General features: G+C 43.4%; 1 protein-coding gene across 1 annotated transcript; it reads left to right on the forward strand.

The window, feature by feature from the left end:
- Positions 1-136: 136 nt before the first annotated feature.
- On the forward strand, positions 137-12,907 carry LOC121551394 (cerebellar degeneration-related protein 2-like). Its single transcript, XM_041864022.2, has 7 exons — positions 137-359; positions 2,056-2,168; positions 7,789-7,937; positions 8,100-8,276; positions 10,740-11,045; positions 11,129-11,405; positions 11,641-12,907. Exons 1-7 carry the CDS (start codon positions 278-280, stop codon positions 11,908-11,910), a joined length of 1,374 nt encoding a protein of 457 aa, XP_041719956.2. The 5' UTR covers positions 137-277; the 3' UTR covers positions 11,911-12,907.
- Positions 12,908-14,677: the final 1,770 nt, after the last annotated feature.

Genomic DNA, 14,677 nt, shown 5'->3' on the forward strand with positions numbered 1-14,677 from the left:
ACCATAGCAAACAAACATTGGACAAAAAGGTGCTCTGGTCCAACCTACTTTCTAATTATTGGTTAATGAACTGTCATTAAAAAAGTAGTGTCGCTTTTTCCTTAGTGGCTGAGTTCGTTCTCGGGCTGCACAGATTGCCACGTTGCCGCAAACAGACACCGGACTACGCCACTGGAGGATATTGTCCGGTCACTCCAGGCTGTTTATCACACCGGTGTTTTAGGATTCTGCCGGGTGGAGCGCGCACTCTCTATTGGAATACAATTGTCAGGGGAAAATGCTGACTGATATGATAGTGGAGGAAGAGTTTGAGCTCAAGGACGAGGAGCCATGGTATGGCAAACAGGACCTTGAGCACGGTAAGAGACTTGTGTTGCGGGCGTTGAAGGGAGGGATAGCTCGGTTGCGCCCTAAACAGCCGCAACTGGGAGAGAACAACCACCAGCCTCTTATTGCAATACGATTCCACTATTCTACAGTCTGGATTGATACATCAGATCATCTGAGATTACAGATTAGAAAATCATTACAATTTAATTTTAAAATGTCCTAGACAAAATCAGTGAATAGCCTCACAGTTATTGCTGATGACATGCAATTGCCAACATTGCAACCACAAGCCTCATGATACCCTTTCATAGACCCACATCCATTCCATTAAAAAAAACATATTTTGTTAGAATTTAAACAAATAATCTGAGTGATTTGTATCGCACACATATCTTATTGTAAAGGGTAACACTCTTGTGACACTCACACATAGTCAGTAGTAGTGGGGTCTACATTGAGAATTACTGAGAGCCTTCTTGTTGCCAGGATATCCTAAGGCTGTCACTTCCCATGTGTTGATTATTGTGTCCTGTATGTGTCTTGTGTAGTATGTGTGTGTAGGCTACAGCTTTTGTAGTTTGTTTGGGCACTATTTGCATGTATTTGTGTACTGCATTATTATTGTGCACCTGTATGTTGTTGCAGGCATACATACTGTTAGACCTTGATCATGTCTCGCAGTTCCATTACATTAGCTGGCTGGCTGACTGCAACCTGGTCTCAGAGCTTTTTGTATAATTCTGTATGTAAATCCGATACACTACATTCAGTATGATTCATTACGTTTCGTATGTTATGTATTAATTTGTGGATGTCCATCACCCATTTCGTATGATATGTTACGAATTACAATTTGTAATATATGTTACAAATGCTCAAAACGTACAATATGTTACGTATTTGCAAAACTTATGATATATTACAAATTCTAGGTAGGTGGCTAGGATGCTAACATTAGCTATCTGGCTAACGTTAGCTAGGCTAGGGGTTAGGTTAAAGGTTAAGGTTAGGGGAAGGGTTAGCTAAAAGGGTTAAGGGAAGGGTTAGCTAACATGCTAAGTAGTTGCAAAGTAGCTAAAAAAAAGTAGTAAGTAGTTGAAAAGTTGCTAAAATGCTAAAGTTGTCCGTGATGAGATTCGAACTCGTAACCTTTGGGTTGATAGACGTTTGCGTTATACAAAACAAAAGGTTAAATTGATACACCTTTATTTGGTTAGTGTTCCCACACGGCCATATTTCCATGTTACAGCACTTATTTATGGAAAACAGACGGAAGACAGAGTGGACTACCTGTGCTAATTAGCTATCTCCGTCTCCGAACACCTGTGTGTAAACAGAAGTCAGATGCCACAAACATGTTGTCACTGAAAAATACTGTCGGCTGCAACTGTGTTAAAACCGCTTAAAACGGTGTTCAGTGAGTGTGTATTTTGCATTTTTTAAATCATTTTGATGTGATATGAAAGTAGAGGGATTTATTTATTTTTCTAGAACCATACCGCAATTGAGAATCAATTCACATTTAGATGTAGTATTTGGTTGTTTTGGCTTCCAGAGCCAATTCACTTTTAAACAAAACATGTAAGGTCCTTGGACTATAAGGAGTAATGTTAGGTTCCTTTAGCCCAATATTGGGCTAACATACTGTGTGTGAAAGTGTTAACTGATCCATGTTTAGTGTATATACAATGAATATGTGTTTTGTTTGCGTGTATATGTTTACAGATCTCCATTTGGCGGCTCAGCTGGGTAAGACCCTGCTGGACCGGAACCATGAGTTGGAGCAGGGGCTGCAGCAGATGTACTCCACCAACCAGGAGCAGCTGCAGGAGGTTGAGGTAGCTAGCCTAAATATGATCATACTAAGCCGCTGAGAGCAAATACAAACACGCACACCACCACATTGTAGGTTTTTAAAAAATTCCACTGATCAGTCGGAAACATATTGAACGGCTGCAAGATGTGTCATATGAATGAATCACTTTTTAAACCTTGCTCTGAAGGTCACTATGGCTGGAATATTGCTTGTTAATAAATTATCATTTTGCAGATACTGTACCACTGGAGTAGGCCAACATTCATTCAACAAATTGACTTAGTCTTAGCTAACCTGTCCTTAGCTAACCTGTCCTTCGGAAAGTATTCAGTCCCCATGACTTTTTACACATTTTGTTAGGTTACAGCCTTATTCAAACATTGATAACATTTTTTCCCCCCCTCATCAATCTACACACAATACCCCATAATGACAAAGCAAAAACAGTTTTTGAAATTTTTGCTAATTTATATACAGTACCAGTCAAAAGTGTGGACACACCTACTCATTCAAGGGTTTTAATTAATTTTTACTATTTTCTACATTGTAGAATAATAGTGAAGACATCAAACTATGAAATAACACATTTGGAATCATGTATTAACCCAAAAAGTGTTAAACAAATCAAAATATATTTATATTTGAGATTCTTCAAATAGCCACCCTTTGCCTTGATGACAGCTTTGCACACTCTTGGCATTCTCTCAACCAGCTTCACCTGGAATGCTTTTCCAACAGTCTTGAAGGAGTTCCCACATATGCTGAGTACTTGTTGGCTGCGTTTCCTTCACTCTAACGTCCGACTCATCCCATACCATCTCAATTGGGTTGAGGTCGGGGGATTGTGGAGGCCAGGTCATCTGATGCAGCACTCCATCACTCTCCTTCTTGGTAAAATAGCCCTTACACAGCCTGGAGGTGTGTTGGGTCATTGCCCTGTTGAAAAACAAATGATTGTCCCACTAAGCCCAAACCAGATGGGATGGCATATCGCTGCAGAATGCTGTGGTAGCCATGCTGGTTAAGTGTGCCTTGAATTCTAAATAAGTGTCAACAGGAAAGCACCCCCACACCATAATACCCCCTCCTCCATGCTTTACGGTGGGAACTACACATGCAGCGAACATCCATTCACCCACACCGCGTCTCACAAAGACACAGTGGTTGGAACCAAAAATCTCCAATTTGGACTCCAGACCAAAGGACACATTTCCACCAGTCTAATGTCCATTGCTTGTGTTTCTTGGCCCAAGCAGGTCTCTTCTTCTTATTGGTGTCCTTTAGTAGTGGTTTCTTTGTAGCAATTCGACCATGAAGGCCTGATTCACACAGTCCCCTCTAAACAGTTGATGTTGAGATGTGTCTGTTACTTGAACTCTGTGAAGCATTTATTTGGGCTGCAATTTCTGAGGCTGGTAACTCTAATGAACTTATCCTCTGCAGAAGAGGTAACTCTGGTTCTTCCATTCCTGTGGCAGTCCTCATGAGAGCCAGTTTCATCATAGCGCTTGATGGTTTTTGAGACTGCACTTGAAGAAACGTTCAGTTCTTGAAATGTTCTGTGTTGACTGACCTTCATGTCTTAAAGTAATGATGGACTGTCGTTTCTCTTTGCTTATTTGAGCTGTTCTTGCCATAATATGTACTTGGTCTTTTACCAAATAGTGATATCTTCTGTATGTAGATGTGTCCAAACTTTTGACTGGTAGTGTATATTAAACATTTTAAAATCACATTTACATAAGTATTCAGACACTTTACTCAGGACTTTGTTGAAGCACCTTTGACAGCAATTACAGCCTTGAGTCTTCTTGGGCATGACGCTACAAACTTGGCACACCTGTATTTGGGGAGTTTCTTCCATTCTTCTCTGCAGATCCTCTCAAGCTCTGTCAGGTTGGATGGGAAGTGTTGCTTTACAGCTATTTTCAGGTCTCTCCAGAGATGTTCGATCGGGTTCAAGTCCGGGCTCTGGCTGGGCCACTCAAGGATATTCAGAGACTTGTCCCGAAGCCATTCCTGCGTTGTCTTGGCTGTGTGCTTAGGGTTGTTGTTCTGTTGGAAGGTGAACCTTCGCCCCAGTCTGAGGTCTTGAGCGCTCTGGAGCAGGTTTTCATCAAGGTTCTCTCTGTACTTTGCTCCGTTCATCTTTGCCTCGATCCTGACTAGTCTCCCAGTCCCTGCAGCTGAAAAACACCCCCACAGCATAATGCTCCCACCACCATGCTTCACCGTAGGGATGGTGCCAAGCTTCCTCCAGATGTGACGCTTGGCATTAAGGCCAAAGAGTTGAATCTTGGTTTCATCAGACCAGAGAATCTTGTTTCTCATGGTCTGGGAGTCTTTAGGTGCCTTTTGGCAAACTCCAAGCAGGCTGTCATGTGCCTTTTACTGAGGAGTGGCTTCCGTCTGGCCACGCTACCATAAATGCCTGATTGGTGGAGTGCTGCGGAGATGGTTGTCCTTCTGGAAGGTTCTCCCATCTCCACAGAGGAACTCCAGAGCTCTGTCAGAGTGACCATCTGGTTCTTGGTCACCTCCCTGTCCAAGGCCCTTCTCCCCCGATTGCTCAGTTTGGCCGGGCGGCCAGCTCTAGGAAGAGTCTTGGTGGTTCCAAACTTCTTCCATTTAAGAATGATGGAGGCCACTGTGTTCTTGGGGACCTTCAATGCTGCAGAATCTTTTTGGTACCCTTCCCCAGATCTGTGCCTCGACACAATCCGGTCTCTGAGCTCTACGGACAATTCCTTCGACCTCATGGCTTTGTTTTTGCTCTGACATGCACTGTCAACTGTGGGACCTTATATAGACAGGTGTGTGCCTTTCCAAATCATGTCCAATCAATTGAATTTACCACAGGTGGACTTCAATCAAGTTGTTGAAGCATCTCAAGGATGATCAACAGAAACAGGATGCATCTGAGCTCAATTTCGAGTCTCATAGCAAACGGTCTGAATACTTATGTAAATAAGGTATCCGTTTTTTTATTTTAATACATTTGCTAACATTTCTAAAAACCTGTTTTCGTTTTGTCATTATGGGGTATTGTGTGCAGATTGCTGAGGATTATTTATTTGTTTAATCCATTTTAGAATAAGGGTTTAACATAACAAAGTGGAAATTGTCAAGGGGTCTGAATACTTTCCGAAGGCACTGTACCTGTCCTGTCTGTAAACAAAAACAGGACTTCAGGTGTTCAGAAGCAATAAGAAGCTTAGCTCAAATGTATGACGTCATTAGGAAACAACCCTACGCACAGACCAACATGTCCATCAATGGGAGCCGAAAGTCCACATTGAGAAATCTCTGCTCCAAATCAATTTTCTTGTCAGGCTCTTCCAATCGTTAGTTTCCTCTCGTTAAATGGGATCAAGTGAAAGCCCGTCTGGATTAGCTCATGACTTAATTGGTCCTTGGCATGGTGCATTGCATGGACAAGTATTTGCCTTCCTATCTTTAAGGCACCTTTAGGACACCTTTCACCTCCTCTCTGTAAGGAGGGCAGTGGCCAACGGCTTTATGCTCCCTTCAGTAGCCAAAGGCTTAGTCAAGGTAGTGAACTTTCACATAGTTACTACTGATGTTATCCTGCCTCTCAACACAGGGTGTCTAAGGCTGTGTTTAGACAGGCAGCCCAATTCTGATATTTTGTTTCACTAATTGGTCTTTTGACCAATCAGATCAGCTCTGAAAAAGATCTGATGTGAAAAGATCTGATGTGATTGGTCAAAAGACCAATTAGTGGAAACAATATCAGAATTGTGCTGCCTGTGTAAACGTAGCCTAAGAGAACTTGGTGTGCAAATACTCTTTCCTGCCTTGCACCGCATGATATATGATGGTGTGTTTAACAACCAATATTTTGGGGTTGCCTAATAGTACCCTCACTATATTCACAGGATGTATACTCACACACGTTCTTTGTACCGCTAACTGAGAACATTACATTTTTGTATCGGACCTTTCGGCCTTTCTTCGATCTTCCTGACTAGTGACCACTTCTTCAGTATGAACTCCTTGCTTGTTCACAAGGGTCGACTGGAGCTATAGGTGCCGGCATGCCGCACAGATCTGATTTGTACAGTAAATCACTTCATTTCCAAACAAATAAGCATGAACAACAGATCTGTACAAAGATCAGCGAATATGTGCACTGCGCAGGTGCTAGCTCTGGGCGACCATGGTGGAACAAGCAGTATGTGTTCGGTGAGCAGTCTCAACAAGTTCAAACAAACAGGTGATACATTCAAAGGGTGTTAAGGCGCAACGTGTTCGTTCAGCACACAACCAACCACAGGAGATTTCAGCCCTCTAGTCTAAGACCTATGTATCGACGTTTAACCCCAGGATGTCCGACTATTACTGACCGTACCAACTGTCCCGTTCTATTTTAATTACTGGAGAGACCATCTAATTGACAGCAGGTCAACAAAGATAAGGACCTTACATTATTTACAGTGCTGATTATGAGGCCAGTGCCTTCAGTGCTTATTGAGTTGTAATCCCATGTATCTGACCATCTCTATATGTGGTGTCTGTACCTGGTCTTAGGCTACTCTTGGGCTATTCCACGTAACAGAATTATGCAAAGTTTGGTAACAGAATGACGGTCTGTGCTGTTTGTGCCGTCATTCTGTTACCAAACTTTGCATCTGCACTGCTCTTCAAGTAAATGTGTTTTTGTAACATTTTCTGTGGAAATTGTTAAAAGTAGTCCTTGTGCATGAAGTTGTATGTTAATATTTTATTTTTTTACTTTGCAATCATTGGTTTTTGTTTTACATACATTTTAAAGTGGAAAATCTGGAGTCTCGGCATCATTCTGTTATTGTGGAATTCCCCTATTTCCTTGTAATGTTAAGAGGCATATAACCTCTATTTTCAGGTAATGGTTAGCTAGATATGTCAAGTTCAAGGTAATATCGTCACCTATGCAACTACTGTGACAGTGTTACTCATCTGTCAGTATTGTGACCCTGCTATTTTTTTCACTTTGGACTAAGATCTTTGTACACTTTTGACTGCAAGATCAGTAAAGTATATTTCACACGTAATTGAACCAGTTCAAAGTTCCATTGACATATTTTTTAACTGAAGCGTGTCTCTCTGAAGGAGCTCACTGAGTGATGTGGGTTAGGGCTTTATCCTAAGCCTTGTCTGACAGTCAGTTAATATCAAAACCTAATGATTTGAATGAGTCATAATGGTTAAGCCTAAATTCGAGGGCACATAGGGGGATCACTTAGGAGTCCTTTAACAAGTGGCAGTGAACCATCCTGATAATGCTAAGTGGTATATGCCCCAGCTCCATGCAAATGTCTTTCAAATACTCTTGCATAGAGTATTCCTGTCACAAAGCCACAGTGTTTTGCCAGTCCAAAAGGGTGTTTGGTGCTTCTGGTCCTCTTCAGAGGACGCACTGAGCTGTTTCGTAATGTATCATTGTTCTGAGAATTGAATTGAGAGAATAATGAGAGAACTCTCATACTGTAGCAGTCATAATGGAACCATAATTAAATGCTTGATCAATACTTACAATACAGTATAAACTCCGTATCACCTGACAACGCTGGACCCTTTTAGTGTTCTATTCTATCCATCCTAATTCAATGGCCCTTACCTTTGACCTACTCTCCTCCCAGTACCTGACCAAGCAGGTGGATCTGCTGAGGCAGATGAATGACCAGCATGCTAAGGTATACGAGCAGCTAGATGTGGCCGCCAGAGACCTGGAGCAGGGCAACCACAGGCTGATTCTGGACAACCGCGTCGCCCAGCAGAGGATCAACTGGTGAGACTCATGACTTTATCTGATTCCTTTCTGAAAATAGTAGCTGCAACCATTTTTTCCCAGCATAAATACTTAGTAAAGTAAGTGGCAAGGTTTTGGCAAAATGAATTTTCTCCACAAAGCTCAGTAATTCGAACCACTTCTATGCTCGTCCTCTCCCAGCCTGACAGAGAATATCGACAGTCTTGAGACCCACATGGAGGACCTGCAGACCCAGGTGGAGGAGCTGAGTGCAGCCCAGTCTGACCGCAGCAGGAGAGAACTGGCCGAACAGAGACGCAACCTTGGAGCACAGAGTGTGTCCTGCCTCAAGGAGCTGTATGACCTGCAGAAAGACAAGTGAGTGTGTGTGTGCATGTCTGTGTCCTGCAGCTGTGCAATTGAATCTGGTGCCAACAAACTGTTAATGTTATTTTTACTCTAAAACGCAGCCATTCCACCACAGAACCAGATGTGTTCAGCTTTATTCAGCTCAAATCAATGTTGATCAGTTACAGGTCTTTCTGCAAGTTTATAGAAACTGCACTACCAATCATCAATGGTGTCCAACTAGCAGTCACAGAGCCTCTTCTCATCTCTACCCCTTACAGTGATCTGCGTTCTGTGTATTCCCTTTCAGTGCATATTAAGTAAACGAGACAGAGAAAGACACTTTTGACTATTGAGATGGGCACATAGTCTAATGACCTGTTTATCCGGACTCCTACGACCCCTGACCCTCCTCTGGTGTATTACCAACATTATCAGCCGTGTGCTGACTGGATGTCCCCAGGTCACACAGACCCACTGGGCCAAGGCTTTTCAGATACAATCCCCTGCAGATAAATCTTTCCGTGGGGGTTAAGTCTAGCCTGTATATACACACACACACACACAAACACACAATATTAGTAGCCTGTCTTAGCATGCAATACAAAACAACTGATAAAGCACATACAGTTGAAGTCGGAAGTTTACATACACTTAGGTTGGAGTCATTAAAACTAGTTTTTCAACCACTCCACAAATTTCTTGTTAACAAACTATAGTTTTGGCAAGTCGGTTAGGACATCTACTTTGTGCATGACACAAGTCATTTTTCCATCAATTGTTTACAGACAGATTATTTCACTTATAATTCACTGTATCACAATTCCAGTGGGTCGGAAGTTTAAGTTGACTGTGACTTTAAACAGCTTGGAAAATTCCAGAAAATGATGTCATGGCTTTAGAAGCTTCTGATAGGCTAATTGACATCATTTGAGTCAATTGGAGGTGTACCTGTGGATGTATTTCAAGGCCTACCTTCAAACTCAGTGCCTCTGCTTGACATCATGGGAAAATCAAAAGAAATCAGCCAAGATTGTAGACCTCCACAAGTTTGGTTCATCCTTGGGAGCAATTTCGAAACGCCTGAAGGTACCACGTTCATCTGTACAAACAATAGTACGCAAGTATAAACACCATGGGACCACGCAGCTGTCATACCGCTCAGGAAGGAGACGCGTTCTGTCTCCTAGAGATGAACGACTTTGGTGCGAAAAGTGCAAATCAATCCCAGAACAACAGCAAAGGACCTTGTGAAGATGCTGGAGGAAACGGGTACAAAAGTATCTATATCCACAGTAAAATGAGACCTATATCGACATAACCTGAAAGGCCGCTCAGCAAGGAAGAAGCCACTGCTCCAAAACCGCCATAAAAAAGCCAAACTACGGTTTGCAACTGCACATGGGGACAAAGATCGTACTTTTTGGAGAAATGTCCTCTGGTGTGATGAAACAAAAATAGAACTGTTTGGCCATAATGACCATCGTTATGTTTGGAGGAGAAAGGGGGTTGCTTGCAAGCCGAAGAACACCATCCCAACCGTGAAGCACGGGGGTGGCAGCATTATGCTGTGGGGGTGCTTTGCTGCAGGAGGGACTGGTGCACTTCACAAAATAGATGGCATCATGAGGAAGGAAAATTATGTGGATATATTGAAGCAACATCTCAAGACATCAGTCAGGAAGTTAAAGCTTGGTTGCAAATGGGTCTTCAAAATGGACAATGACCCCAAGCATACTTCCAAAGTTGTGGCAAAATGGCTTAAGGACAACAAAGTCAAGGTATTGGAGTGGCCATCACAAAACCCTGACCTCAATCCTAAAGATAATTTGTGGGCAGAACTGAAAAAGCATGTGCGAGCAAGGAGGCCTACAAACCTGACTCAGTTACACCAGCTCTGTCAGAAGGAATGGGCCAAAATTCACACTACTTATTGTGGGAAGCTTGTGGAAGGCTACCTGAAACGTTTGACCCAAGTTAAACAATTTAAAGGCAATGCTACCAAATACTAATTGAGTGTATGTAAACTTCTGACCCACTGGGAATGTGATGAAAGAAATAAAAGATGAAATAAATCATTCTCTCTATTATTATTCTGACATTTCACATTCTTTAAAATAAAGTGGTGATCCTAACTGACCTAAGACAGGGAATTTTTACTAGGATTAAATGTCAGGAATTGTGAAAAACTGATTTTGAAGAGTGTGCAAAGCTGTCATCAAGGCAAAGGGTGGCTATTTGAAGAATCTCAAATATAAAATATATTTTGATTTGTTTAACACTTTTTTGGGGGTTACTACATGATTCCATATGTGTTATTTCATAGTTTTGATGTCTTCACTATTATTCTACAATGTAGAAAATAGTACACATAAAGAAACCCTGGAATGAAAAGGTGTCCAAAATTTAGACGGGTACTGTACATGATAAAAAACAGACGTCTATAACCACTTTCACCATCTTGTTGACCCTTACTCCTTTTCCCTGTCCCAGGTATGTGGCCTATGAGAGCCTGCGTGTGGAGCGTTCCTGGCCAGCAAGGGAGCAGTCCTGTCAGGACCCAAACCCAGAGGAGGAGAACTTTGCGCTCCAGCGCTCCATCCAGACCCTGCAGGCTGTTCTGGCCTCTGAGCGGGGGAAGCGGGAGGCAGCGGAACAGGAGACTGAGCTGACGGCCAGGGAGAACGGGGTTCTGGAGCAGCGGATGGCCCTGCTGGAAGGCTGCCGGGCCAGGCAAAGGGAGCTGGAGGCAGAGGTGGAGGAGCTCCGGCAGCTGTGGCAGGCCGACTACGCCAACAGGTACGATCATGACACTATTTCTATTCATACTTGGTACATGTTGTTTGTATGTGTATAATGAAGACAATACCCTACTCCACTAGCGTCAGGAGACCTGACCGGCTACTGCTGCCCGACTCGGTCTTCTTCGCCCCAGAGGAGAAGCCCAGTCTGGTCCAAAGTGAGGAGGAGGAGAAGGAGGTGGGGGAGCAGGGGAGGCGCAGCCTGCAGAGGTGTAACAGCGAAAGTGTTCTGAGGGAGACACTAGCAGACGACATCCGGCGGGGACACGAGCGTACATGTATCAGACGAGCGGAGGCGGTGAAGCAGAGAGGAATCTCCCTGCTCAATGAGGTGGACGCCCAGTATAGTGCACTGCAGGTAAAGGATTTCATTAAAGTTTTTGTTATTAACAGTTTATCATTATTGCATAATAAACACAAAGACAAACAGAGGGTGAAACTATTTCCATTTGTCCACGATGTGCCCTATGAATAAGAATGACAAACAAAAGGTCTAGGAGGTGAAGCCAATGAAATTGTTATGCAGTAATTTATGAGTTTGTTATACAGTGTGGAAAGTTGCCAATGAGTGACTGAACGTTTGCCTCCTGCAGGTCAAATACGAGGAGCTTCTGCGGCGCTGCCAGCTGGGGGCAGACGGGCTCAGTCACAAGGCTGTGCAGACACCCCACAGTTCCCACGGCACTGTCAGTTACCCCCGACAGCGCCTCTCAAGCTCGGCCATCTCCATCGGGCTCCCAGCTGTCCCCGAAGACAACGGGCCGCAGCCGGAGTACAAGGCCCTATTCCAGGAGATCTTCACCTGCATCCAGAAGACCAAAGAGGATCTAAGTGAGAACAAGTGGCCGAGTCAGGGTCATTGATTCTGGGGACAGTGATGGCAGTATTGGTTCTTTCTGCACCTTTGAATGGGGTTTGCACTCCTTTTTTGTTTTGTCATGATATTGAGTTTGACAAAAGACTGCTCAAGAGGATATTGCTATAGGAGAGGGCCTAACATAGCAGAGATCCCAAAGGGTGCTGTCTGTGGGCGCATGTGCATTGCGTGCACTGTAACACCTGTACCTTTTACACAACATGTACCCTGTTGTCTCCTTCAATCCTGTCAACACTATCACCTCGAGACGCTCCAATGGTTTCATCAATAAGCACTTTTTTAAAATCTACCGTACATCCCTTTGACTATTTTCCATCCTTATCTAAAAGTTTGTGTTTGGCGCAAACATTTCCAGGTCAGATGTTGATAAATGGGTTGTTAAATGGATTGTTTGAGTCCTGATGCTATCACCTCTTAACATCCGACTGCTCTTATGCCACATTTAGCTTGATTAGATGGCAGCCCCTCTTCGCTTGAAGTCAATGGGTGCAATAATATTAACAACCAGGTTTTTTCTATTATTTTGTTTTCTACTAAATTCAAGCAATCATAGCAATTAGAATGGTATGTGTATGTACCATAGATTTGGTCTTGCAGCTTAATGAGTAGGCCTATGCTGCAATAGGTAGATGGGCTCAAAGTGTTTGTTTGTACGCTGATACCACGTACAGAACCACCATTGTACAGATCTTGAACTTGCTTAGACTATCTAGCAGTCGGTGTTCAATCCGATCCATTTAGTGTTAAGTCTGTCGCAATTATTTTATTTTATTTTATTTTTTGGGGGGGTGGGGGGAGCCATACATTTTGCGCATACTGTACATATTGCCAGATTATAGATTTAACTACATTTGTGTACCTTATCATGCCAACGAAAAAGTACTGGACTAGATGGAGTACTTTATAGACTCAATAAGTACTTTATAGATACACTATATATCAAAAGTATGTGGATACCCCTTCAAATTAGTGGATTCGGCTATTTCAACCACACCCGTTGCTGACAGGTGTATAAAACCAAGCACACAGCCATGCGATCTCCATAGACAAACATTGGCAGTAGAATGGCCTTACTGAAGAGCTCAGTGACTTTCAACGTGGCACCGTCATAGGATGCCACCTTTCCAACAAGTCAGTTCGTCAAATTTCTGCCCTGCTAGAGCTGCCCCGGTCAACTGTAAGTGCTGTTATTCTGAAGTGGAAACGTCTAGGAGCAACAACGGCTCATCCGCGAAGTGGTAGGCCACACAAGCTCACAGAACGGAACTGCCGAGTGCTGAAGCAAGTAAAAATAGTCTATCCTTGCTTACAACACTCACTACCGAGTTCCAAACTGCCTCTGGAAGCAACGTCCGCACAATAACTGTTCGTCGGGAGCTTCATGAAATGGGTTTCCATGGCCGAGCGTAAGATCACCATGCGCAATGCCAAGCGTCGGCTGTAGTTGTGTAAAGCTCGCCGCCATTGGACTCTGGCGCAGTGGAAATGCGTTCTCTGGAGTGATTAATCACGCTTCACCATCTGGCAGTCCGACAGACTAATCTGGGTTTGCGGATGCCAGGAGAACGCTACCTGCCCCAATGCATAGTGCCAACTGTAGTTTGGAGGAGGAATAATGGTCTGGGGCTGTTTTTCATGGTTCGGGCTAGGCCCTTTAGTTTCAGTGAAGGGAAATCTTAACACTGCAGCATACAATTACATTGTAGACGATACTGTGTTTCCAACTTTGTGGCAACAGTTTGGGGAATGCCCTTTCCTGTTTCAGCATGACAATGCCCCGTGCACAAAGCAAGGTCTATACAGAAATGGTTTGTCGAGATCAGTCTGGAAGAACTTGACTGGCCTGCACAGAGCCCTGCCCTCAACCCCATCGAACACCTTTGGGATGAATTGGAACGCAGACTGCGAACCAGGCCTAATCGCCCAACATCAGTGCACGACCCCACTACTGCTCTTGTGGCTGAATGGAAGCAAGTCCCCGCAGCAATGTTCCAACATCTAGTGGAAAGCCTTCCCAGAAGAGTGGAGGCTGTTATAGCAGCAAAGTGGGGAGCAACTCCATATGAATGCCCATGATTTTGGAATGAGATGTTAGATGAGCATGTGTCCACATACTTTTGGCCATGTCGTGTATTTATGGAGGTTAGGCCTATAGTAGTCAACGTTGATAGATAGATTGGCCTGTAATACCAGAGAACCATAAGTGGACACTGGAAAAGGCCCAGTCTGTTCTCTCTGTTTTCTATGATCATTTGTGTGATGTGTGTCCCTATATCTAGGCATATAGCTATCTATGCCAACAGGACACATCGCAGCTTTGCACTTTCCACTGACCGACAGACATGTTTTATTTTTGGGGGGGGACGATGAGATGGTATTTATTTTCCTATGCTAATATTTGTCATTTGTCACTGTATTACAGATCTATAATGTGAATGTTGTTGTAGCTAATGCTGATTCAGAGGAGTACAGTGGCTTTGAGTTTGACTGACACTGAGGTTCAAAGTATGTTAAGGTGCTTCTTAATTGAATATGTGAAACTTACGTTTTGAAAGTGGAAGTGTTAACAAAAAGAAAAAGATATGATTAAGGTTGCGGCGAGTTGTCTTTTTAACTTGTGGATCCCTCAGCAAAATGTGCTTAATCTCAAAGCCCTTAAAGACTGGTAGATTCTCTGCTCAGCAATATCCTGCCAAAGACCACAACAAACGGGAGGGTAGGGCCAGTATATCTTGCAGTCGGTCAAACAGACA

The sequence above is a fragment of the Coregonus clupeaformis genome, chromosome 35, assembly GCF_020615455.1.
Source record: "Coregonus clupeaformis isolate EN_2021a chromosome 35, ASM2061545v1, whole genome shotgun sequence".
In the NCBI taxonomy this organism is placed as follows: Eukaryota; Metazoa; Chordata; class Actinopteri; order Salmoniformes; family Salmonidae; genus Coregonus; species Coregonus clupeaformis.

What these genes read in the sequence shown, in the direction of transcription:
- LOC121551394 (XM_041864022.2), top strand. Translation starts at nt 278, where the DNA reads ATGCTGACTGATATGATAGTGGAGGAAGAGTTTGAGCTCAAGGACGAG. An exon ending in TATGACCTGCAGAAAGACAA is followed by an intron (nt 8,277 to 10,739) that starts GTGAGTGTGTGT and finishes TCCCTGTCCCAG; the next exon opens with GTATGTGGCCTATGAGAGCC. An exon ending in CAGGCCGACTACGCCAACAG is followed by an intron (nt 11,046 to 11,128) that starts GTACGATCATGA and finishes CTACTCCACTAG; the next exon opens with CGTCAGGAGACCTGACCGGC.